The sequence below is a fragment of the Cyprinus carpio genome, chromosome A2 (assembly GCF_018340385.1).
Source record: "Cyprinus carpio isolate SPL01 chromosome A2, ASM1834038v1, whole genome shotgun sequence".
Taxonomy (NCBI): Eukaryota; Metazoa; Chordata; class Actinopteri; order Cypriniformes; family Cyprinidae; genus Cyprinus; species Cyprinus carpio.
The window spans coordinates 6151199-6177804 of NC_056573.1; the positions used below are offsets into that span (position 1 = coordinate 6151199).

The following is a 26606-nucleotide window of genomic DNA, read 5'->3' on the forward strand; positions in this document are numbered from 1 at the left end:
TATACAATATATGTAAATATATTTTGAAATATTTTTTGAAAATATATTAAAATATTTGATTTTGGCCGCTTTTTAATATTTTTAACAAATATTAAATATATGTAAATATATTTACATATATTTATTTCCTTTATATTTAAATACATTTATATATCAGACTATGTAAATATATTAATTTGCAATATATGTCCATATATTAATTTCTAATATTTGTTAACATAAAATTTCTATAAATGTAATGTATATTTTAAAACATTCAAATATTTAATTAAATAAACTTAAACATGTTTTATAGAATACATTCCCATATACTCAAACTTTATGTAAACAAATTAAATCTCCACACATACAGATTATAATTTGCCCCTTCAAAATAAATAGAATACAATATTTGGACACTGAAAAACTGTAAAAAATCTTCAGACAATGTAACTTAAAAACAGTGACAATATAAATTGACTTAATATAAAGAGTGCATTTATAGCATGAACCAACAAAATTTATGAATGCTTATCATGTTTTCGGCACATAAATTAAAAATGATTATCCATCTGTAAGCATCCAGGGTCAAAACATTATGCACAAATATGCAAGTCTTAGTAGGCATTCAAAACACTGCATTTAAATTTTTTAGAACAATCATTAACTATTCACAATTACTAATCCCATGCTACCCAGCTGAACCCAAATCAGGTATTGCAATACATCCAATCAGCTGTAAAATCAGCTAATTAGGCCCTTAACCAACTATAACATTTTTTTGGCAATTTACGCCACCTCAAAATTTTTTTTTTTTTGCCAATTCACCACACCTCTGGGCTTCTTTCTGTCACGATCTCTAGCTGGAGTGCTCGTGAGCTTTATTAGAGGGCACTCCATTCCAGACTCTTGCCACTTCACCCTGGACTCAATTTCCCCTAATCCTTTGCCTGGACTCATCATCAATTGCAATCACCTGTCTCTCATCACCTCATCAGTCTCACACTATGAGAACAGCACACACACATGCTCACATCGCTGGTGATTGAGTGTTTAGCCCTTCCGTGTTTTTTGTGTTTTTATAATTTTTTTGTTTTCTTGTTGTTTTTTTATTTGTGCTTTTACCTTTTTTTTGATTTATTTGTTGGATTATTCTTTTGTCTGTGCCTTGGATGTTATTGTTTGCTGGTATCTGACCCTGCCTGTCCTGACTACGCTCTTTTAATAAAGCCTGCTATTGGATCCCCACTTCATTGTCACGATGCCTCTATCATTACACTTTCATTGCAGGTTACATTGTTATGCCAGTAGGTGGGAGCAAGGGACTGTCTTAACGAGTTAACCACTGAAAGAATACTATGACAAAGATATGGATATACAGCAAATGTGGGAGGACTTATGCTTCACACTGTTGCACATATAAATAGCTGTATTACAGCAAACCAAGTTGAATGACATACAGCATTATGGTCATTTCACACTGCACATTACAAATTCATTACAAATATATATATATATATATATATATATATATATATATATATATATATATATATATATATATATATATTTTTTTTTTGTTTTGTTTGGTCAGTGTGTTCACCCTGTTGGAGTATGGCAGTGTGAATTGGCTTTTAGGTGCTTTGGGGAAAACAATGAGGTGTGTATACATAATATTTAAGCAACTAACATATTCTTAACATATTCTTATAAATAAATAAGATCCATTCCCTATTCTTGCAATATTCACATTTTCATGTCCCTGAGTAATATCTGCATGCACCAATGTCTGAAGAGAACAACATGCTAGTAGACAGCAGTCCTTGTGAGTGAGAAGTCTGGTGTAGAGGGTGGATCAGGAACTTTTGATCCACTTCAAATGTTGACTACTGTGTGTGTGTGTGTATACATATAGCTACATATATATACATATTCATGTCTCATATGATGTATTTTAAATCAGGCTAGCCCATGTAAACACACACAACATGAACTTTACGATCTATGCCTTTTTAAAATATATTTTCAACATTTATTTCAATATATTAAACAGTGCTTCACATATAATATATTACCTTTCCGTATGGGAATAGCATATAAATCCTCAGAAGTTACACATATTAGCCTACTAAACAGCCTTTATATACACTCAAACAGAACAGAAAAAAATAAAATAAATAAAAAATCAGATCAGCTGACATATAGTGAATGAATTCATTTAACCCAGGCATCTCTAAGAAGAGATTACACACATTTTTTTGAATCATTTAATGCTCAAACACCCTTTGCTAATCAATGCTGTGGCTCCTCATCCCATCTGACCCCACATGACAGCTCTGATGCTGCTCTCTATACATCAGACCCCCAGTATAAAACTCAAGCATGTCTCTATCTGTTCACTGACAGGACACACAGACCGCTGACAGATCTTCACCATGCAAACAAGAATCTTGCTGCTGACTCTCACCCTGATCCTGGGGATCAACATGAAGGCAACGGGAGAACCGCTTCACGCTCAATGCAGAGTCATATGGTAAGATACCTTTTACCTGAAGGTTTTTGGGTGCATATATTGGAAAAGTAATTTCAACTGCTATCAGTGTGTCATTCATATTATAGTGTAAGAAAATGTGGGTGAGTCATTTCAATTGTCAAATGGTAAGATTACTGATCTTTATCTGCATTAGATTGGTGCATAAAGTATGGTCAATTGTTATATAACACTTAATACATGTAACATCAGCCAGTGACTCACCACTGACTTACAATTCGAAGTCAATAGCTAACATCAACGGTACATTCTTCAAAATATCTTCTTTTGTGTTCAACAGAAGAACGAAACTCACGCAGGTTTGGGAAACTTGAGGATGAGTAAATGACAGAATTTTCATTTTTCATTGTTGCACAATATCATCATAATAGCCATATCTATTGTTAACTAAAACCAAAGCTGAAGGTTTTTTTTTTTTACATTTTCTAAAATTACTTTAAAACCTAAGCAAAATGATTAGAAATAGAAAAATTAATAATAAATATGACAAAAGCACAAAACTAAATCACTAAAACTAACTAAAATTAAAACTAAAAATATAAAAATAAAAGCTAATTCAAAATATTATTAAATATTATAGTATAATATATAAATAATACTAATAATATTAGTAAACAAAAATATATAAATGATATTCAAATAACTAACTTCCTAAACATCATGCTTATGGAAAATCAGTTTTGAAGGAGTTTATTAAATGCCTTTCTTTGTTTAACTTTCATTTTTATGGCTGTGATTCACACCATTTATAACTAAATAATAATCACTCTTTCACGTCACATGTTTTCATCATGTTTTCAGTCAGCATAGTAAAAAAGAAAGAAAGAAAAAAGAAAGCACAGAGGCTGTTATTATATTGAAGTGTGGATGAGAGGCAGATACGGCAGTGTTATGTGAACAAGCATCTAGCAAAATATGTTTTAAAATCATCAAATAGTAGATTGTTGTTTAAAATGAAGTAAAAGTCATTTTTAAAGTGCTTTGAAAAGTGATGTTAGTTCTGAGAAAACTTGCAGCATAATTTATCTGCAGATGCCAGTTGGATTGACATTGCTGATGGTATTTGTACCCTATACTCTATAAATCTTATGACTGAGCTGTATATAAACCAAGACAAATCACAAACTTGTGACTCGCATTACAAGGCGTTGATCTTTTATCTCTATCATCCACCGTGCTAATTATTCACAGTGAACATAAAGCTCATTCGATATGCATGATGCAAGCCTAAGGATGTCCGTGGTCAAAATTCTGTCCCTTTTTTAGTCATGCCCCAGATCCACAATCAAATTTACAAATTCATGCGACCTTATAATCAGTCTTCAGAACATGGCATTGCATTGAAATGTCCCTCATTATTTGTCAGGCTCTTTGGGATCCCATGCCAGGACGTTTATGTGAGTTTGGTGAACCAGATCAAGGCCTGGAGGGGCATGTCCGGCTGTATCACTGTTGGACAGAGATGCCTGTATGAGGTAAGATCATCTAAGATCGTACTGTTTACTAAAGCAAGCATCACTATTATTACTGCTCATGCTTTAAAAGAAAAAATGAACATTTTCTAGAAGTGAACTCACCCTCAGGCCATCCAAGATGTAGATGAGTTTGTTTCTTCATCAGAACAGCTTTCCATCACTTGCTCACCAACGGATGCTCTGCAGTGAATGGGTGCCGTCAGAATGAGAGTCCAAAAAACATCACAATAATCCACAAGGAATCCACACGACTTCAGTCCATCAATTAATGTCTTGTTAAGTAAACAATCTCTATTTTTGTAATGAATTCATCAAGAGATTTTTAAATTCAAACCTTGTTTCCAGCTAAAATACAAGTCCTCTATCCATAATATAGCTTTCTCCAGTGGAAAAGTCATCTTGTCTGATTAAGGAGAGAAATATGCACAGATCAAGCACTGTTTACAAGCGAAAACATTTCTAGACAAATATGTCAGATTTTGATGTGAGAGGACAACAGGGGATGAACTTTTACACAGAAAGAAGTATTATTATGGATTATTTCAGCCAGAAGCAATGGGTTAAAGTTAAAATGTATTAATAATGGTTTGTTTTTTACAAACACACAGCTTTTCACTTGACAAGATGTTAACTGATGGACTGGAGAGGTGTGGATTTCTTGTGGATTATTGTGATGCTTTTATCAGCTGTTTGGATTTTCATTCTGACGGCACCCATTCACTTTTTGGCTTAACTATCATTTAAATAAACCTTTAAAAGTTTAAACATTAAACTTGTATTGCCATCTTCAGGTAGAGTACTGTTTTTCACAAAAACCATTTACTGTATATATTTTTGCCATTAATTGTAATAATCCAGTGAGATTTTTGAATGCACAAGGAGTCTGACAACAGCTGGTATATTTCCTTAGAAATGTCCACAAATCTAGTGAACTGTTGTCTTCTTCAGCTGGTCTCTGCCACACCTGTCAACATCGTTGCCAAACACACGTCCAGACAGTGGACCAGCAAGGAGGACCTGAACTTTCACCTGGTGGCAACCGAAGAATCTGTTTGTAGAGTGATGGTAAAATGCTCTGCTGCCAATATTTCCCTTCATAATGATGAGGCAGTTATTACTTATGTTGTCTCCTAAAATTTTATTGTACCTATATTTCAATGTTTCTGTTTTAACTGTATTATTATAAAAATGAGAGGATGACAGAAAGCCACAAATGTATGACTACAAAAAAAAAAAAAAAAAAAAAAAATTGTTTCTAGAAATATGTTTTGCTTGACTACGGAATCAGTCAGAGTCATGAACATTCAAGAACTCTACATTCCCCCATAAAGTTTTGGTTCATTTTAGAAAAAAAAAAAAAAAAAAAACTACTTTCTACTTGAATATATTTGATTTATTCCTGTGATGGCGGTGCTAAATTTTGAGCAGCAAATACCCTTAAGTGTCACATGATCCTTCAGAAATAATTCCAATATCCTGATTCGATGCTCATGAAACATTTCTTAATATTATCAAAGTTGAAAACAGTTGTGCTCTCTCTCTCTCGTTACTACTTCAGGGAGATTTGTATTTAATTTCAATCATTTTTTTTTTTTTGTTACACTCCTACGGTTACCTAAAATGTTTGTTACACTGTCATCTCTTTTCTCTACTTTGCACTGCTGAATCACAAAGTAGCTAACTATTCCTTCTCAAAGATTTTCATACTTTTTGGCTTCTTTTTTTCCACTGCCACAGGGGTTTTCTATCTCTAAAGCATGGGCCAAGCTGGAGGACAATGGCATCACATACTGCACCCTCTACAACCTCATCGAGGGTGAGACTCTTTCAAATTGACACTGTGCTGTATGCTATGATGAAATTCTTTTCCAGTCATGTAAACTGTTGAAACTGTTTGCAGGCAGCGGGCTGGTGGATGCTGCTGGTTATAAACAGTACACAAATGAATGGATTTGTCTGGACTACTCCACTGCCAACTGCACCATCTACTGATGAGATCCACTGGTCTTTGAAATGATTTAATACACTGGCAAAGACCATAAAGCATTTATGAATCGCTCGTCATTCTCCAAATGTAGCTTTTAGGATTTTAGCAGTCACTCGTATACAGATATTCATTGTTGATAATGCATTCTTGTACATACAACATGATGAGGGTCAAACTCAATCTCTCTTGTACTAGGATTGAGTGTTCAGAGTCTCCTGATTACAAATATTCAATACAAACCTTGCTTTCAATATGGGAGGCAGGTTTTCTGATTTGGCCTGTAAACAACCACCTAGCAACACCTTAGCAACCTGGAAAAAAAGCTTAGCAACCACAGAGCAACGCTCTGGCAACCACAAAGAACATTTTAGCATCATGAAGGCGAGTTTCTTCAGAAAATGTCTTGTATCTGAGACATCCATTGTCTGCTGTGAACAACAGAGTCTGAGATCTATTAAAGTTGCAGCATATAATATCCAAATTCAAAATATTGGAGAGAGTTGTTTCTCCCACTCCTTCTCCTCAGACTCATTGCTCATGAGGGTTGCCAGATTAAAGACGCACAACTGGCTGTAGCATGGTTTATTGAAGAAACAAATATATGAACTTAGCATGTTTCTTAAATATTTGCAAAAAATATATATGCTATTTTTATGCTTTATTGCAGACAAAACAATTACATATAGAATAAATCAATAAAATAAAGATAAAATCTGTCATCAGAAACAAAAGAATGTTTTGTTATGTCAACTTAATTTACCTTACTGAAATATGAATACTAGCTTACAATATTAATATTTTTAATTAGTTCTGGAGCCTTTCTGGATGCTTCTCACTGTAATGGAAGTTGTTGCTTGGTGTTGAGAAGGAATGAACGTTTCAATCTGAAATGACAGAGAGCATTTTAAAACAATGGTTCTGTAGTTTTTCATATCACAGGGCAAAAATAAAAAATTGAAAAGTTAGACAGTAAAACGCCACTTAAAAGTCATTTTTAATAACTGGTGTCCAGCAGGTGTGCTGGGTTTAAAGTTGAGCAGGGTTTAAAATAAATGGCACTTCATTTGCGACAATATTCATACATTTTAAGCATAAGGTGTGTTCAGATTTATCATTGTTCTGTGAATCAAGTCATTTTAATAGGAATCCTCACATGCAAATTTTACAGCGGTTCAAGTTGGTCACAAGAGTTGACCAGCGGAAAGCTACTTGGTTTGAACTCTGTAAGCAGTGCTTCATACATTACAATACTAGTGATAATAATGCGTAAGAAATTTCGTTAATATGACAGCACATTAGCAAATACTCATTTACTGTATATACTTAAGACATCATAAGATATGCTTTTAGGAAGGTGGAAAAAAAAATGTATACCTGACGCAAAAGGAGCTCCATCTCAGGTGAGTTACTGGACAGATCGAGCACAGATGTGACAGTTATTCTCAAGCCAGTAATTACTGAAGGGCCTAAGAGAAAATTGACATAAACCTGTTATATTAAAACCAAAACTATTCTCCAAATTACAAAAATTAAGCTATATTTTTCACCCCCTAAAATGAACGTTCTATCACAATTTACTGACCCTCATGTCATTCCAAATATGTATGACTTTCTCTCAAACAGGGTTATACTTGACAAAATCTAAAATGATAATAAATGTAATTACTAAATAAATGTTAACTGAAATAAAATAAAATATAAAGAATTAGTTTCCATGGCAACATTTTGCATTTTCATTTAGTTGAACTAATGTCCTAAAATAAATAAAATTAAAACTGATATAAAATTGTATAAAAACCAGACATATTTAAAAACATCAAAAACTAATAAAAACTACACACACACACAACTTTAACTAAAATCAACATGAAAGCAGAAAATACAAAAAATAAAAATAAAAAATCTAATTTGAATATTAACAACAACTGTAATATTATCTCAGTGATACTAAAACAACACTGCTTAAAAGGTCAGTGGGGTCCAATGTTGTTTAGAGTTCCTTTGACTTTAACTGTATGGACAAAAACAGTTAAATCATCTTTCATAATTTTATTTTATTTGTGTGTGTGTGTGTGTGTGTGTTTTCCATAGAAGAAAGTAAGTCATACAATTTGGAACAACATAAAAGTGAGTAAATAACGACATTTTTGGTTGAACTATCCCTTTTTAAACTAAAGATGACTCTAGCGTGTTTATATCTGATTTCACATCTAATTCAACTGTAGGCTGACTAATAATAATTTGTGATATTATACCAGCTGCATCAACTAGCAAAATATAATTTTGTACCAGGCTGCTGGGTTGATGGTGCAGAAGTCATTTCCCAGTTTTCTGTTGGTGTTGATGTTGTTTCTGTTAACATGTCTGTTGTTACAGGAGAAACTGTAAGACAGAAAACAGGTTTGTGACTATGTAAATTATGTAAATGAAAAAGTCAGTATGTCAACAATTTATCATTTAATCCACTATATCACAAAATGAATCAGGGGCAAGACTTTGGCTTTTGTACAACTACTGTATAAAACAGCAAACTGTTCAGCCTCAACTTGAATCTGTGTTCATTTCGTTAACGAAAACTATGAGGAAAAATGTTCGTTGAAGAGCTTTTTTTCCCATGACTAGACTATATCAACATGCAATTTCGTGTAAGAAATAAGACGAGACTAAAATGTATTCAAAAAGATAAAAACTTGAAATAAAATCTTATTGCGACTGTAATAAAAAAGTAGCCGGGTTTCCATCCAAAGTTGCGAATTTAACTTATGCGCAAAATTGAAATATCGCACAAAACTTTTTTTGCGAAAAAGCACCTTTTCCATCCAACGAGTCAAAGAGAACAAAAGTAGAAGCTACTGAATATAATAATTTTTCTATATAACAAATTACGTGCACCTCAGAACGAGCAGATGAAACACAATGAATGCAGTTATAGCTTTCGGAGGTGGAGGATGCTGTTTGGAAACGCAGTCGTTAAACAGTTTTGGGAGGCAGTTTTTCGTTTGTTTTAGCAGTTTTCATAATGTAGACCGAGAGATTGCATAAGTCTGGTATTACTTTATATAATAAAAACCTATGATAAATCAGTACACTAGATGAGATAAAATACACCATGTATGAGTCCGCATTCTATTGATTTGTGCTTACTGGTGAAAGTGCAATATCTAGAATGTAAAAGTGAATCATTACGATTATAATTTCGAGCAAAAACAATTTTGATCAGTTTAACTATTAAACAGCATGACGAAATTTTGACTAACCTGACTAAAATGCTCATACAGTTCATTGACTTAAACTTGACTAAACAAAAACAGGACAAGGTTGACTAAATCTAAAATGTACATCTGAGTAAGACTTAAACTATTGGGTGCAAAAATTAATACTGCTGTACGGTTCATTGATAATAATCTTATTGCTAAAATGTCAAGTTTTCATCGACTAAAACTAGACAAAAATACTTTAGATTTTCTTTTAGGCTACTACAACTAGACTAAATGTTGAGACTTTTAGTCGACTAAAAATAAATAGGATAAGGTTGACTAAATATGATAAAAACTAACAAGGACATTTAACACTGGACTAAAACTTAAACTGAAAATAGCTGACAAAATTAACACTAACCTGAATAATGTCTGACGAGTAAGTTTTTGTAAAGTCACTCACCGTAAATGGTCGACTCTCCCACAGAAAAACACAGAAATCCAACAAACAGGATGAAAACGTTCTCCATTGTTCTGCTCTTTCAGGAGGAACGTGTCTGAATGCAGTCTGTTCAGTGACTCTTCAGGTTTCTAGGCTATATAAGGGTGTTGACTGGACTGTCAGTCTCATGGCTTTCAACAACACAAGCCTTGAACACACCCCCAGCACTGTCCGCACAAACACAATGGGCTATAGACGGAAGTTATTCTGATTTTTTCTTCTCCACCTGATAACATTGATACATCAGTCACGGGCCAAAGCATTTCACAAATGTAGGGTTTTATTGTTTCTTTCTTGTTGCTGCCACGTAATATATCTCAAGTAAGTAATGAAATTAAACGAGACCTGTGTCTGCTGTGTTTACAGGTCTATAGTACTTCTCCTTGAAACTAACTTCTAGGAAATTAAAACATAAAAGTGAATTTTAAACAACCAACACCATTTAAAAAACACTGAATTGAATAAATTAAACATTGAGTTGGAATAACAGGAATGGTGGTATTGGTATAATTCAAACTAATAGCTTCACTTTTCTTCATTGAGATTGGCGTGAGATCTGTCTAAGGGCTTTTGAACTTGCTGCTGCTGCCCTTGCCCTTGCGGGGACGTGACGGAGAGACCCAAACCCAGATCCACTGTCTTCACTGCGGGGGACGTGACAGACTGGCTTCTGGGACTGCTGCTGGCTGAGGGATTTGAGGATCTGATGTGTCTGTGGGGCACATACGTCAACAATCAGGACTTTCCGCTTGTCAGGGATATCTGTCTGGTTTAAACTGTCACACTTGATTGGATAGTTATGCTGTAATAGCAGCAGATGCACATGTGGAATATAAATCATAATAGCTTGTGGATAAAGGCATGATTGTGTGAATACCGATGGAGTGAAGCAGAACTGCGTGCTGAGCTGATCTTTGAGCTCAGACGACTGGATGGAGTGGAAGCAGGAGAGGGCAGGGACAGACCAGCCTAAAAAGAGTTAATTAGTAACTTAATTTATATGAAAAAGTTAGTAATTCCACTGATAGCTGACCCTGTTGTAAAAATGTACAAATATACTACTGTTTAAAAGTGTGGGGTCAGTAAGATTTTTTTAATGTCTCTTATGCTCACCAAGGCAGCATTTATTTGATCAAATTAGAATACAGTAAAATTTCAACTAACAGTTTTCTATTTGAATGTATTTTAAAATGTTATTTATTCCTGTGACGCAAAGCTGCATTTTCAGCATCGTCACTCCAGTCTCCAGTGTCACCTGATCCTTCAGAAATCAGTATAATATGCTGATTTACTGCTCGAGAAACTCGTCCTATTATTATTAATGCTGAAAACAGCTGTGCTATTTAATATTTTTTGGAAACCATGATGTATCTTTTCAGGATTCTATGTCGAATTGAAAATAAAAAAACATTTATTGAAACAGAAATCTTATAAATCTCTTTACTGTCGCTTTTGATCAGTTTAATGCATATTTGCTGAATGAACGTATTATTTCTTTTAATAAAAAAAATTGAACATTTAACAGTTACATTTTTATGTTTAACATACGGTGATTCAAAATACCACTTTGTATCACTTTGACAAGGCAGCAATTACATTTTATGATTTCGAATGGATTGCATTTTGTTTTTACAATGCTTCATATCGTTTATAAATGATGATGGGTAATTGTTCCTATGTCGTGCTGTACCTGCATAAAACGTATCTGCAATGCAGATGAAAGGTCAGGATTCTCCTCCATGGCTTCAAGGAGCATCTTATTTACGCTTTTATTGACGTCTCTGAGTTCACGTAGCTCTATGTCGCGTTCCTCAAAGGTCTTCTCTTCGCTGTTTTTAGCAGATCGAATTTCCCTGGTATATTTGGCACACTGTGAGATAAGAACAAGATGAGATTAGAGACCAGGTACTCATTAGCTTATCACAATAAAATGGGTATAATCATTGATTACTGGCCATACTGTGTATACATAGAAAAATACAGGAGAGACCCGTACATGTATAGAGCTGTCACAACAGAAACTCCCATTTAACAGTCTATTATGAATTTTTTAGCTAATCTGAATCTGAAAAGATAAAGCAGGACAGCTGCAGGTGGTCAGACCTGTTTAATGGCTCTATTGAGTTTCTCCTCTTTAGAGAGGATGTAATTGTTGAGCGAGAGCACATGTGCTTGAGTCCTCTCGATGGTCTCCTTCTGGACTGCTTCCTCTTGAAGAAGACCATCCAATGTGCGGGACATGCTCTGAAATATGTGGAAAAAACATGCTTTGTGTTCTATCATCTAAATTAATTATTTGTTATCACTGATTCAACCTGACCTAGCTAATTAGCCTTAAGGTTTACACTTTTCACGGCAGGTTCACAGAAACCTGTTTGACCTGTTGTGAAGGTTGATTTCAAACAATGTTTTTAACTGTTGTGTAACCCAGTAACATAAATATAAAAGTGAAGGGACACACTTTGCATTACAGTGTATGACACCATATTATGCTGGTAACAACTTACAGTTCTGGTACCAGTACCTTTAAAGTAAAGGTGTGGTCATGTTAGCGAAATTTTAGGTGAAATTGTGATTAAAAAAAAAAAGGTTACAATTTTCATTGTCAATGATGCTACTTATGCAGAAGTCACATTCAAACCAAGCAGCTTTATGTTGGTCTGTGCAGCAAATTCACATGACCAACTTGTATATTGGTAAATATGGTATTTATGGTAAATGTGACCATACCTTCTAGTGTTTGTTACATGTATTGCACATTACTGTACCTAATTACTATACTAATAACAAGAAATATGTGTAACCATAAAACACGCCAGAAAATAATGACATACTGAGAACATATAGTTAATTCGAATTCCTTTGTTATTATTTATGTAAGTACAGGAAATCACAAACACTGTAAAATAAAATGCAGACTCACAATACTTGAAAACTGAAAAATATGTTCACAGCATTTGATAATCTAATGTTAATTATAATTTAAATAAATAAATAAATATATATTAGTTGTTGTTTTTTTATTAATTGTTAGTCCATGGTACCTAACTCATTAATTAAAGTTAGGAATTATTTGATTTTTCTATCATGACAGATTATAATACATATATTTATATTTAACTTTTATCTGCATTCAGACTTTAGCTAAAAATAGTGTTTCTAATTTCATATGTCATAATATTTGATATGCAGATGCACCACAGTGATTGTAAATGAACTCTCTGCCTGGAGGAGTGTTTACGTCAATGTCCTCCTGCAGTTCTGGGATTTGTCGTTTTTTATATTTGTATTTCTCCTCGGCTGCTCGTCTCTGCTCCTCCAGCTTCAGTTTCTCCTGGTGCGCAGGACCTACAGTGAGATCACAATGAAATTCTATTTGTTTATATATATATTGCAATATTCGACATACTGTTTATATGCCAAATAAAAGCTTGCGTAGTATCTATACCATAAACAATGATGTTGGCACGTAGGGTATGACTTAAGCTGAATATATTTAATTTGACAACAAATTGTCACGGGTGTGTGTATTTTAGAGCCAAGAATGAGAATGAACTATTTCCAAGAGACTTTAACTCTTTCCCCGCCACTGACAGAATTCTCCAGCTTTCTGCCTTTGCACTATTAGACGCTATCACACATCTTCTGAAAGAGTACTGGAAAAAAGAAGAAGCTGAAACAATCAATCGCACATGTAAAATAATAAACAGCATATAAATAAAACTGCTTAAAGTTACCAAATGAAACGTCGACCCAGGAAGTGTTAATAGGACAGTGCAAGCTTTTGATGTGTTGATGGAAGCGATCTATTCCATCTATGTTTAGATCATCGCTCTGAATCTGATCCACACGTATAGTTTTTGACAAAAAAGTCTGATTTTCTAAGCTTTTGGTTCAAAGTGTTGCTTTATGAAACTTGCCCACATTCAAGTGTTGATAAAAAAAGAATGCATGAAGCTAGAATCAAACGGTTTGTTTAAAAAACAGAGGCTCTGTTCTTTCTTTTGACATACTGCATGTTCAGATATTCATTAACAAAATGGTCTGGGGCCATGAAAGATTCCTGAAAATGATCAAAAATGCTGGCGGGGAAAAAGTTTATGATCAAGAACCACTACACAGTCACAGTAACAGAGAAAACTGAGGACTTAAATACAATGAGGAATGATAATCAACGAACCAAGGAACAGGAGTGACACTAACAAGAAACCACGGTAACAAATGAAAGCGAACTCAGGCAATGAAACAAAACATAATCATGACACATTAATTAATATCAGTGATGCTCAAGCATAGCTACATCTGTTTCCTTGTACTTCAGATGAGAAAACAAACTTACCAGACTCCTCTAACATTAGAATCGCACAACAGTGCATTGTGGGAAAGCGGTGACATTAGTGATGAAGAATGATTTAAGAAGCTGGCACTGAGTAATGGTTTTTGAGACTGACTTTATAAACACCAAGCAACAGTTTTTACAGAGAAATGTAGTTTTGATGTGAATGATGTGAATGAACTTACTGGACTCTGTGACTTTGGTCAGGGATTTGCGATAGGTTGTACTGCAGTTGTTGACAACCTGCAGGGTGTTCTCCAGTGCGTGGATCTCTTTCTCTGTCTTGCGGATTTTGGCGTCCAAATCATCCCCTTGCCGCTGGAGTTCTTCTTTCTCTTGAGCTGCTCAGGAAAAGTCCAAGATTTATTAGATATTGAGATGTCTGGAGTATTAATGCTTATTCTAATGAGGTAGAAAAGCTTTGAATTCAAAGACCCAAGCTGCACCTCTTTGTTTTGGATTTATTCATTTTAATGTTTTTGAAAGATGTCTCTTATTCTCACAAAGGTTCCATTTGGGGATATCCATATCGGGATATTTTTGTCCATATCATAAGATATTGATATTTATCGCGATATTCATTTACAATTAATGGGGAAGGAAATGCTTCCATATGTGTGTTAGACCTTGAGAATGAAGGTAAACATAACTTTATTCACAATTAAACTCCACAGAGTAAGCTACCTTTTAATTTAGGGCCCCATGAAATCCATTTAATTTTCCCCTAAGTTCTGTTTTCCTTTTTAATTTTTTATGGATTCTGTGTTAAACAATTCAATACAAATATGTATCATAAAAATGGTGTCTAATGAAATGAATTAATAAAACCTTAATTTAATCAATCTTTTAAAAAGTATTCAATTCATTCTCACAGAGGCATGCACTGACTGGTTGCTGTCGCATTTATTTCTGCTTCTACTAGGCTTATTGAATAAATATGTCCAGGGCTTATCTCGATCTCGATATGAGATTGGTTATCGCCCAGCCCTGATTCAGGCTATTTATGGAATGTGCTTAGCAGCGACTCAAAGACTGTATATGGGCTACTAGGTGCATCCTTGCAGAATAAAAGAATATATTAATAAAATAAAACAAAATCTTACTGACACAGACTTTTAAACAGCAGTATAATTTTTTACTTATGCTTTTTTGACTACATCACAATAAAGTATTATAGAATGTCCTTTAATATTCAAAAACAGTTATGAACTTCACTAAGCATGCCATCACTTTACTGATTACAGATCTTTTTTTTTTTCTGTAAAAAAAATCTGTGACATTTACTGTAAAATACCAGCAGTTGTGGTTGCCAGAAAATTACCATAAAAATATGGTAGCAGCATTTTAGGTTTTACAGTATTAACTTAAATTCACAGTAAAAAATAAATAAATAATTTACTGACATAATGTTAATATACCATTCTATTGAAGTACTAGTATCTGTTTTGTACCTTTGTAATACACTGATAACCACCAAAAATAGGTGGTGATGAGAACGTCACATGATGAAAGCTCACAACAAACAGCTTTTCCACAAGCTAGGGAGGTAAATACTGATATATAGAAATTGCACATTGTCATGCACACAAATACTAAACACCATCATGGTAACACACGATACTGAAATAATGCAATAAACATTATTTTGACAACACTAGATGTAAGATAAAACAAATATGTCATGCAGGGAATTCTGGGAATGTCAATTTTTGGTCTTTCAATGTAAATTATACAATGACGTTCTTTTTCACTTCCAAAAACTGTTATTTTAACAGTATATTCATAGTACTTACAGTTATTCACAGTGTATAGTATTGAAACTTACTCTTAACCAATTAACAGGTATTTACTGTAGCATTTTACAGTCTTTTACTGTTAAAATCACACACATTTTTTTTACAGTGAATCTGATTCAGGAAGTAATTTTAACTATTTTACTGCGATTCTACCTTGAGCATGATGCAGTTCCACGCAGAAAAACAAAAAACAGAGGTATGATACCTTTATAATAAAGTAGGTCTGGGATTTCTCCTCTTCTCCCTCTGATGCAGCCAGAGAAACAATAAGGTTCTCGTACCTCTTCCTCATCTTGTCAATTTTGAACAGTCTCTCATTCACCGCAGCACTGACTCCATTTACCACAACCAACAAAGTGTAGAAAAAAAAATAAAAATCAATGCAGGAATCAAATATATGATAGGAAATCTATGCAGATCTACTTCTACTTTTTTTCTGGATTTATAAAAAGAAAACATATATTATTTATATAGCACTTACAAATCACACAATTTAAATAAGAACATTTAAAAATGAAATAAAAATAATTAAAAGTAAAAAAGAGAAAGCTATTAATCATGGTTTTCATTTATTTTAATTTTATTTATATATTAATTTCAGTACAAATCTATCTTTCTAGGCCACACTAAATAATTCAATCATTTTAAAACTCCATTGGCTAGCGTGTTCTTTAGTCAGTGCTGTTTTTACCTGAGCCCTTGTCTCTCCTGTTCAGTGAGCTTGGCCTGTTTAGCGAGCATCTCTCTGTGCGCGTGGATCTCCTCTTCTCTCTCTTTCATGGCCGCTTGCAGCTGCAGACGTCTCTTCTCCAGGCTCAGCACTCCATCTGCTCGGTCATACAGCAGATCTCTCAGCCGCTGCAGCTCCATCTTCAGGAGACCTTTCTCCACCATGCTCTCCTGAAGGGAGGAGACGTACACACGTGTGAGACAGATGCAAATGTGTTTTGTTGTTCTCTCCCATTTTTCACTGCTGATATTTTTTGAAATGCTTTTTATAGATTAGGTCATCTACAATAGATTAATAATTCATTATACATTTTATCAGTTGTGCTGATAGCAAATGCTGACAGTGGGGGAACATTTGTGGAATATATTAATAAAAAATTCTGTTAATGAGAAATTGATAACAGAAGGCATTCTCAAATTAGCGGAAATAAACAAACAGGCAAGAAAGTTTTGTGGCTTTGAATGAAGAGTTCTGTCCAGTTCTTCCAGGTCCAATCAAGTTCTTCACCTGTTTTTTGAGCCTGAGTTTTTTCTGGTCTTTCTCAGAGTTATCAATGAAGAGTTCCATCTCCTGGATCTTGGAGGCCAGTTCTCTCTTTTCTGCTCCGATCTTCTCTGTGTCTTTCCTAACGCAGCGGATATCATCCTGAGAATATATCCACCATTAAAAACATCATTACACATCAAAATAGTTTTCTCCCAAAACCATGTTTCACCCCAAATTCAAAAGAAGAAGAAAAAAATAAGATAGATAGATATACTGTATATACAGTCAAACCAAAACCATCAACATTTCACACATTATCACAGTTTATTCTCTATAGTTTAGAAAATGGTGATAAAATATGACAAGAACAAATTCATCTTGATAATGTCAGATAATACTTAAGCAAAACAGGGTCAGGTCAAAGTGTCTGAAAAAAAATTTGTTCCCAAATTTTTATCACTTTTACTGGTAGTCCACTTTATGAAGAATTTTTGGGTATAATATGTCACAGTTTGCTTTATTTTGTTATCCTCACTTACACAAATGAACTATAGTGTCCTGCACCCACTAGTAAAAAAATTCAAAAATTATATCTGGTGTCTGAATAATTTTTGGTTTGACTGTATATATATATATTAATTTTTACTAAAATGCTGTTGCAAAAAACTTAATGTTTGTATATGTCTAAATTGTTCAAAGATCTATTTGAAGTTCGCTATGTTTAGTTATAGGCAATTTTATATTTATATTGCATGTAGAACAGAAGGAAATGTAAGATTTAGAAAGCAGAAAAATAATTATTATTATAATCCGAGTGTTAATTGTCCAGTGCAATTAATGAATGCGATAACTCAAGGGCAGAATACCACGAAAAACCAAAATCAGTAATCATTCGATAAACACATTTATGATGTCACCTGTCAATCAGACCCATGTGCCCACTCCAAACCTGAGGAGAGCTCTGAGAAATCATTGTTTTGTGACAACAGAGGCCCACACTCGCACCTGGAGTTTCTTCAGCTGGATGGTGAGGGTGGTGGCTGTCCTCTTCTTCTCCTCTAGAGCTTCAGCCAGATCAGAGGCCTTCTTCTCCAGAGCTTCCTTTTCTTCTGTGTTCACCTTCCCCTGCAAGTGTGAAGTCTTCCTCTCCAGCATCTGGATCTGAAAGTCCTACAGCAAACAAAAGAAGAATACTTGAGTGATCTGTCAACTTCCAGAAAACAACCCTCCAGCTTGTGTTAACTAGATGATAACTCTTTGTTGACACTGACAGAGACAAGGAACTCTTGCCTGGTTGGAAATGATCATCTGCCGTTTGAGCAAGTTCTGGTCCAGTTTGCTGAGTCTGCCTTCGAGGTTGGAGATAGCAGCCCGGGTGGCACAGATCTCAGCTGTGGTGTTCTTCTCTTTATCAAGCAGTCCCTGCAACTCCTGACTCTTTCTGAACATGAGCTCTCTCTGCCGGAGCAGCTGAGCATCGATCTCCTAAACACACAAGCAGTAACAAAAAACTTTGATTACAGTAGAGCAAAATTCACTTACAAATATAATTAAACTATAATAAATTCAAATACGGAGGCACTGTCTTCTCATGAGACCTCAATGTTTACTAAATCGCATTGATCAGTCTAGGATTATGCATGAATGCTTCATTAATCCAAACATAAATAAAGTTAACAAATTATAATAACTTTCATAAATAAGTCGTTTACAAAATGCTTAACAAATTAATAGATTATGTATGATCAAATAATAATAATTTACAAATTATATATGTATCGGCTGATATTGAATAATTGTGCATTTCTCCTATTTTTAAAATTTAGATTACCTTTGCTGTTAAATGTACTGTACTCAAAATGTCAATACTAATAACCTTTAGCAAATCTCTAAATGAATATCCACTTTGTTGAGATGTCTAAATTTATTTATAGAATTTAAAAAGATTTTAGTTTTTAGTGTTTTATTTACTGGCAAAATAGTACTGTATTTGGCATTTATGGGTTATTGATCATAAATTAAAAATTTATATTACTAAAATAAGTTCAAGTAAACTTGAACTAAAATAACTAACAGGAAATAAACAAATACTAAAAATAAACTAAAAAATAACACTGAAATAAAACTTAATTAATCCTAAACCTAATAAATAACAATAAATAACAATAAATAAAAATGGCAAATGAATATAACACAACTACTAAAATTAAAATAAAATTGAAACCATAAAAATAAAAGCTAATAAATAATACTAAAATAGCAGTGCTGTGGAATTTTGGAGACTGAATGGTCAATACATGGTACACAATATAGTAACATTTATGAAACCATAGAGAGAGAGAGAGAGAGAGAGAGAGAGAGAGAGAGAGCAGCCCCCTCTCTTTTTTGAGCCATATGGCTATTCTATGGCAAAACAAAATGATGCTCAGATTGGCAGTGAATTGCTGTCAAGTTAAAAGCAGACAAACTCACTTTGATGCTCTGTTCCTGTTCTCTGCGCAGTTGCTCCATCTGTGCTGCTTGTTCTTCACCATCCAGCACCACCTCTGTCACCATCCCCAGTTTCTCCTTCAGAGCAGCATTATGCAGTGTTGCCTCTTTAACTCTACAACAAAAGAACTGCATACATTACTACAATCAATCTGCAATGTTTATGTAACATCAGATCTGATTTTAGGTGTGGTGTTCGTTCCATTTGTTTGTTTTGTTCTATTTGTCTTATTCTCCTGTTTAAGCACTTATAACGGATTTTTGCCAATTCCATTAAAAGTGGGTGAAAGAACTGAGGAAAAACATATTGAAAAGTGATTGGTGGTTGTCTGAAAAAAGAGAAGGCATTACTTTGCTGTTTTGTCCTGAATGTCCTTTTTCATGCTGGTTAACTGATATCGGTTGGTCTCCACATCTGTAGCTATTCGGTCTAAAGTTCCCTTCAGCACTTCCACCTGAGAGGAAAAAACCACGTTCAATTAGTTTAACCAAATTCATAAATACATTTACATTTGATTAACATGAAAAAAACATATATCATTACCCTTACAAAGATGTACTGTACTATGGTACACTGATGGTATAATATGATGATGCCATGGTACTTTTTTAATTTCCATAATAAACATATTCTTTGAAGAACAACAACAACAAAAAAAAATGGTAATTTTATCATGCTACCATAACAGCCATGGCAGAATGATAGACGATTGATACACCTTTCATCATGATGGACTTTGATTGGTTTCTGGGTCATGGGCTTAAAGGGATGCTCCACCCCAAAATGATAATTGTGTCATTAATCACTTACCCCCATGTCATTCCAAACCCGTAAAAGCTTTGTTCGTCTTCGGAACACAATTTAAGATATTTTGGATGAAAACCTGCAGGCTTGTGACTGTCCCATAGACTGCCAAGTAAATAACAGTGTCAAGGTCCAGGAAAGGTATGAAAGTCATTGTCAGAATACTCCATCGGCCATTAGACATATGCTGTGTATGCTCTTCTGTATCAGCCGTGCCACAAGGATGCGCTGTTTTCTTTCAAATCAAAGCTAAATACACATAGAAACAGCACATCCTTGTGGCGTGTCTGATACAGAAGAGCATACGCAGCATACGGTGACATGGAGAGACACAGAGGAGACTGTTGACAAAGGAATTGTTAAATAAAGTCGTTATTTTTATTTTCTTCGCTTACAAAAAGTGTTCCCGTTGCTTGGGGGTAAGTGATTAATGACAAAATTTTCATTTTGGGGTGGAGTATCCCTTTAAGGATACAGGAGCAATGAACTGTGGATGCACATTTTAAGAAATGAGAAGCACCCCAGTGTTTGGAAGCTCTGGTAGATTCACCTCGTCCTGCAGACGTCTTTGGTTCCTCTCCTCTTCCTGGAGCTGCTGCCTGAGTCGAAGCACCTGACGTTCAGCCGCACTTATATTCCTCTCCAGCTCTTTATTGTTCTCTATCTCACGCTCCATGAAGTCCTTCCTCTCCTTGAGCAAATAATTCTTCTCTCTTATTACTTGGTTCACCTCTGCCTGCATCTAGAATATCAAGTGATTCACATTCAAAGTTAAATAAACTGTCTTCTGAATTAAATTGTTGATACAGATTCAGATAGTTATGTATCTTATTTAAAAAAAAAACTGCACAGTATATGTTCACATCTAAAGAAACACTGTCGATTTAATGATGTCTTTGAATTAAAAGAGTGCCATCTTCAGGTTACCATGGCACACTGCTGTATCTCCTGGTCTCTTTTTCTCATTTGTTCAATGGTGTTCTCCCACTGGCTGATCATCTCTTGTCTCTCAGTGTGAGCCTGACCAAAGCTCTCGGCTGTCTTGTCAAGAGCAACCTGCATCCCAAAATACAAATGCATTTTCTAAGACCAAAGTCTTTAAGAATGATAGCATTCTCAAATCATAAAAATGTATTCTCACAATTGAGAAATGAGAGGGAGCAAGAAAAACATCTATCACCTGTGCTGTAACAGTCTCGGTGACTTCACTGTCCAAGACTTTTCTCTTCTGGTTGGCTTCAAGAGTCAATTTCTCAATGTTCAGAGTCAACTCCTGATTAAAAAGGCAGACATGATCTCAGTACAGACATGGCAGTTATTCTGCAATACAAACTGTATGTTCAGAGTAATGTCATTATTGTTAAGTTAGACATTTTATTATATAGCTAAATTAACCATAGCTAAAAACAACATACAGAACTACCAAAATTTTGCTATAAGTTATATAATTGCTGTTAATAGTGTTCATCGTCTGTTTGATTACATCTTTTAATTGATTTTTCCATACATTTCTGCCATATGTACATAAACTGACAGTCACCACTGATAAGCTACTACTAAATATTGTAGAAAGTCTGAATCATATTTAGTCCCAATTTGTTTTGTTTTTTTCACTTTTACTGTTAGTCCACTGTATGATTAATATTTGGGTATAATATGTCACAGTTTGCTTTATTCTGCCATCCTCACTTACATAAATGAACTATAGTGTTTTGTTTAAATTAGTTATAAAATAAATAAATAAATAACAATTTATATATATATATATATATATATATATATATATATATATATATATATATATATATATATATAAAAATTATATCTGATGTCTGGATAATTTTTGGTTTGACTGTATTTATGTATAAGGTAACATACAGTATTTATGTATAAGGTAACGACACTACTACTACTAAACTAACTTAAACCATTAAAAACATTTTCTTTACTTGAAAATAAAATAAAATATAAAAACATATTTTATTTCAGCTAATTGCCAACATTTCTCATTTTCATTTAGTTTAAGCACTAAAATAATTAAAGCTAAATAAACCATAACTAAAAACTACATAAAACTATATAAACTATATAAAAATCAAACATAATCCAAAAATTTGATGATATATTATATAAAATGTGAATAGTATAGTAATCTGAATAGTATAGCAATGCTACTAAAATAACGCTGATACATTATTATTATTTATTTCAATTATTTTACTTTGATTAAAGTTTTATAACCATTTGGCGGTTAAGCATGTTTGTCCCTTAAATGATAATTATCGTAATGCACAAATTGGGGTTGTTGGAGGGGTTGTGCTCAACTCAATCATTTCTTAATTTGTTCTTTTAGGGTGAGATTTGACACAAACATGTTCTTGGCAGGTTTTGTGAGATTTACCCAGTTACTTTGTGTTACTTGGCATTCTCTCTTTTTGTTCAACAATTAAGTGCTACATATAAATGTAACCCTTAAAGGTGTTACAATATTGCTATTTGCATTGAATAAAGCAAGGACTGCCAAACTGGCTATATGAAGCGACCCAACTCAAACCAATGATCCTTCCACTGTTACTAGGAACTCACTCGAATCTTGCTTTCGTCTTGCTTGGCGTACTTGATGATGGCCATGGTGTCTTCATCCTTGTGTGCTGATTCCTGCAGCCAGTCTTCCAGGGTCTGCTGATCCCAGTTCAGCTGACTCTTCAGCTCATCAAGCTTCTGGGTGGCTTTAAAGATGTTGTTCTGTGCAGATGATTGACAGAATTACATTAGGATTCTAACTACATTTTAAAATAAACATAATGCGTACACTACTGTTCAAAGATTTGGGGTTGGAAAGATATTTTTGAAAGTCTCTAGTTTTGATCAAGGCTGCGTTCATTTGATCGAAAATACAGTAAAACGGTAATACTGTGAGTATGAAATATTATTACAGTTTAAAAGAACTAATTTCTCTTTTAACATATTTTAAAATGTAATTTGCTCCTGTGAGGCAAAGCTGGATTTTCACCGTCCTTACTCCAGTTTTTAGTGTCACATGATCCTTCAGAATTCAATCTGATGTTGTTTTCATCATCAAGATTTATGATTAATAATATCAGTGTTGAAAACAGTTGTGTTGCATAATGTTGCAACATGCTTGGATACAGCACTCTGTGAACAGCCAGCTTCTTTGGTAATGAATGTTTGTGGCTTACCCTCCTTGTGAAGGGTGTCTATAATTGTCTTCTGGACAACTGTCAGATCAGAAGTCTTCCCCATGATTGTGTAGCTTAGTGAACTAAACTGAGAGACCACTTTGAAGGCTCAGGAAACCTTTGCTGATGTTTTGAGTTGATTAGCTGATTGGCATGTCACCATATTCTAATTTGTTGAATTTGTAGCGTGTTTGAGAGTGTTTAGTGTTTGGATCGGGAGCCTGGTTGAAACATGAGCCGAATTCCACAGAAAGACAGGATGTTGTAAATCAACTCCTAGCACCACAGTCTGATAACCAACCAACTCTTTCACAGAACAGCTTTCAACATTAACACCATTAGAACAATTATTGACAATTTCAATTCGAAGAAGAGATTGTCTAATTTGGGGCAAGTAATGGAAGAGATGGACAGTCTGACCCTCACATGTAAAGCCATGAGAGTAAACAAGATCTTTGGATTGACTTCCCCCCACCTAGCAAAACCAGACTGAAATTCCTAAGGCGACCTGTTAACCCCTCTGGTCTTCACAGGACGTATCCTTACTCCCCAGAATGGCACAGAGAATGCCTTCCAATGCATATATGCACCAAAATGAACTCAAAAAAGACTTCTAAATGGATATCAGTCCATTGCTTAAATCCATATCATTTATGTAACCCACATATTGATTTTAATGTTTCTAATCACTTATTGTGTATGTCTTTTTAAATAACTCTTGAATAGCTTAAGGGATCATATTCATGTTTAGTATGTGTGTGTTCGAATCTTCTTGCTTGAAACGTTTCTGACCATCAGTTATTTGTCAAATGTATCATATTCTTGTTATAGGAATCATGTCCGAATTATACCCTGCAAGAGCGGGAAAATTCGGACCACGTGCTTGATAAGATAACATATGATTTATGAATGGGTGGGACAAACAATGCAACACCCCGAGAAAAGACAATATCTAATTGGTCAAGACAACATTTGAGGTGTGGCCAAAATGCCAGTTTAAATACTCAGGACACCATCAAATTTTGCTTTTAGCTTTGCTTGTAGTTTAAGCTTTTAGTCATGCTTTGTCATCACTTTTAGCGTTCTTTGAGTGCTGTTCCAGCATGCTTCATCCTGCACTTCTGTTGCTACTTAGCCACGATTAGAAGAAACACCACCTAGTCTCATCAAACTTTAGTTCTGTTCTTTTACTTTAGTTTCTTTTCTTTTCCGTTTGAGAGTTTCGTGTTCTGAGTTAAGTTTTGTAACGCCGTGTCTCCGAGTCTGACCTCGAGTGCCCGTCTGAAACTTCAGACAGCCCACAACTCTGCATCTTCAGCCAACGCCCAACCACGGGCTTCCCAAGACTACACTTCAACTACTACTGAACTTCCAGCCAATCAGCAACTTCGGGAAACCCCCTTTTCAGCGACAACAAAGGGAACCCCGTTACACAGGCATCACAAGTAACGTACCTCCAGACTCTGATCTGTACTGGTGTTATCTAATATAATTTTAATCTAATTGATGAACTCAATGCAAGGGTTAATTAAGTGACTGATGGTTGTTCATGTCTATGCCATTTCACGTATTGATGTAAACTTGGGATTTCACATTTTCATTCTCTTAAACTCATTCTTTCATAACTTTCTATCTTCCTGCAACTTGTGTGAATGTGTGAGTGCGTGTGCTTATGTGTTAGATTAGTTTATATGTCTTAGATTTATCTAATAAAGCCTTGTTCATATTGAAAAGAGAAGTATCTTGTGTTTTGTGCTTACAAGTTAATGTCTTAAACTGCCGATCTTGTTACTGTGCTAATTAGTAGTGTTTTCACTATACTTTGGATATTAATATCCAGCGCAGATTTGATGTTAAACGGCTCGTTCAGTGAATCGCTGGCCGTTTCAGTGATCAGCGGTGAAACATTGATTCTGTTCAAATTCCCTTTAAAATCTTAAATGATTCCCTTTGAGCTAAATTGACCTGTTTCCCTTACAAATTGGTGGGTTTTTGTTAAATGTGAGCCAAAAGCATCACAATTAAAAGAACCAAATAATTTATTTATTTCTGTGTGCATTGAATTTATTTAATACACGGGTTTCACAATTTGAGTCGAATTACTGAAATAAATGAACTTTTCCACGACATGCTAATTTATTGAGAAGCACCTGTATTTGTAGTTTGTGAGCCACCAATGAATAGTGCTTGTGTGTCTTTATATTGCTTTGACAGTTTATGCATAAGCAGAGGTTACATCATATGGATGGTGTATGTGTCAGCTGCAACCTCTTGCACGTTCTTCTTCTCATTCAGTGTTTTCAGTTGATTCTCCAGCTGAGTGACCTCTTGCTTCAGGCGGCCTGTCTCGCGCTCCGCCAGTGCTCTGAAATGCACCTCTGATTCAGTCTCCTTTTCTCTGGCTTTGCACAAGGCCTGAACACATGCGAACATCGCATCTTACAAAACAGAAAAACAAAGGAAGGATCAAGTTCCTCCACAATGTTCTCATACCTGAGTGTGGGAAACCTCCTGTCTTAGATTTCTGAGGTGCTCAGTCAGAGCATTTATCACATCCTTGTTTTTATTTATTTTGTTCTCCAGGTTTAATTGCTCTTTTTGATTCTTTTGAAGCTGTGGAGGGAAGAAAAAATGAATGAGATTTACACACGCCTCTCTTAAACACCAGTTCTCCTGAAATGAAGTCAATTAGCAGATAAACTTCTCACTCACCTCCTCCTCCAATGCTTTATTCTCTTCATTAGCCACAGGGATGGCAAAACCCGCGTCCCAACCAACTTCTGCTAACAGGGCGTTAGACATTTTGTTGTTTCAGAGACGTTCAGGAGTAAAACATAAACGGCTCGATGATATTAGGCCTGCCAGACATTTACGAACGCCGTAGTTTATCGTTGTGTTTTCAAGAATCGTTTCCTAGCAACGACGCAAACTATCGACGTGCCGTATTCGACCGATAGGTGACGCCAAACGCTCCTTTATCGGGCAGCAGATTTAATACTTCAATACTCCAGAAAGAGTCTTACAAAATATTACATAAGATTTATCCATGTTTTAGAAAGATTTAAACTGAAC

At 34.7% G+C, this 26606-nt stretch overlaps 1 protein-coding gene across 1 annotated transcript; it reads right to left on the bottom strand.

Moving 5' to 3' along the window:
* Positions 1-9940: 9940 nt before the first annotated feature.
* Positions 9941-26545, bottom strand: LOC109073989 (coiled-coil domain-containing protein 39-like). Its single transcript, XM_042770669.1, has 20 exons — positions 26247-26545; positions 26028-26147; positions 25803-25949; positions 22921-23079; positions 21515-21607; positions 21262-21390; positions 20885-21076; positions 19881-19984; positions 19512-19644; positions 18330-18524; positions 18045-18209; positions 17061-17198; positions 16515-16723; positions 16029-16152; positions 14213-14372; positions 12933-13039; positions 11795-11935; positions 11382-11561; positions 10569-10660; positions 9941-10403 (listed from the first exon to the last, which is right to left on the bottom strand). The coding sequence occupies exons 1-20, from the start codon at positions 26334-26336 to the stop codon at positions 10217-10219; spliced, it is 2865 nt and encodes a 954-aa protein (XP_042626603.1). The 5' UTR covers positions 26337-26545; the 3' UTR covers positions 9941-10216.
* Between the last annotated feature and the right edge of the window lie 61 nt (positions 26546-26606).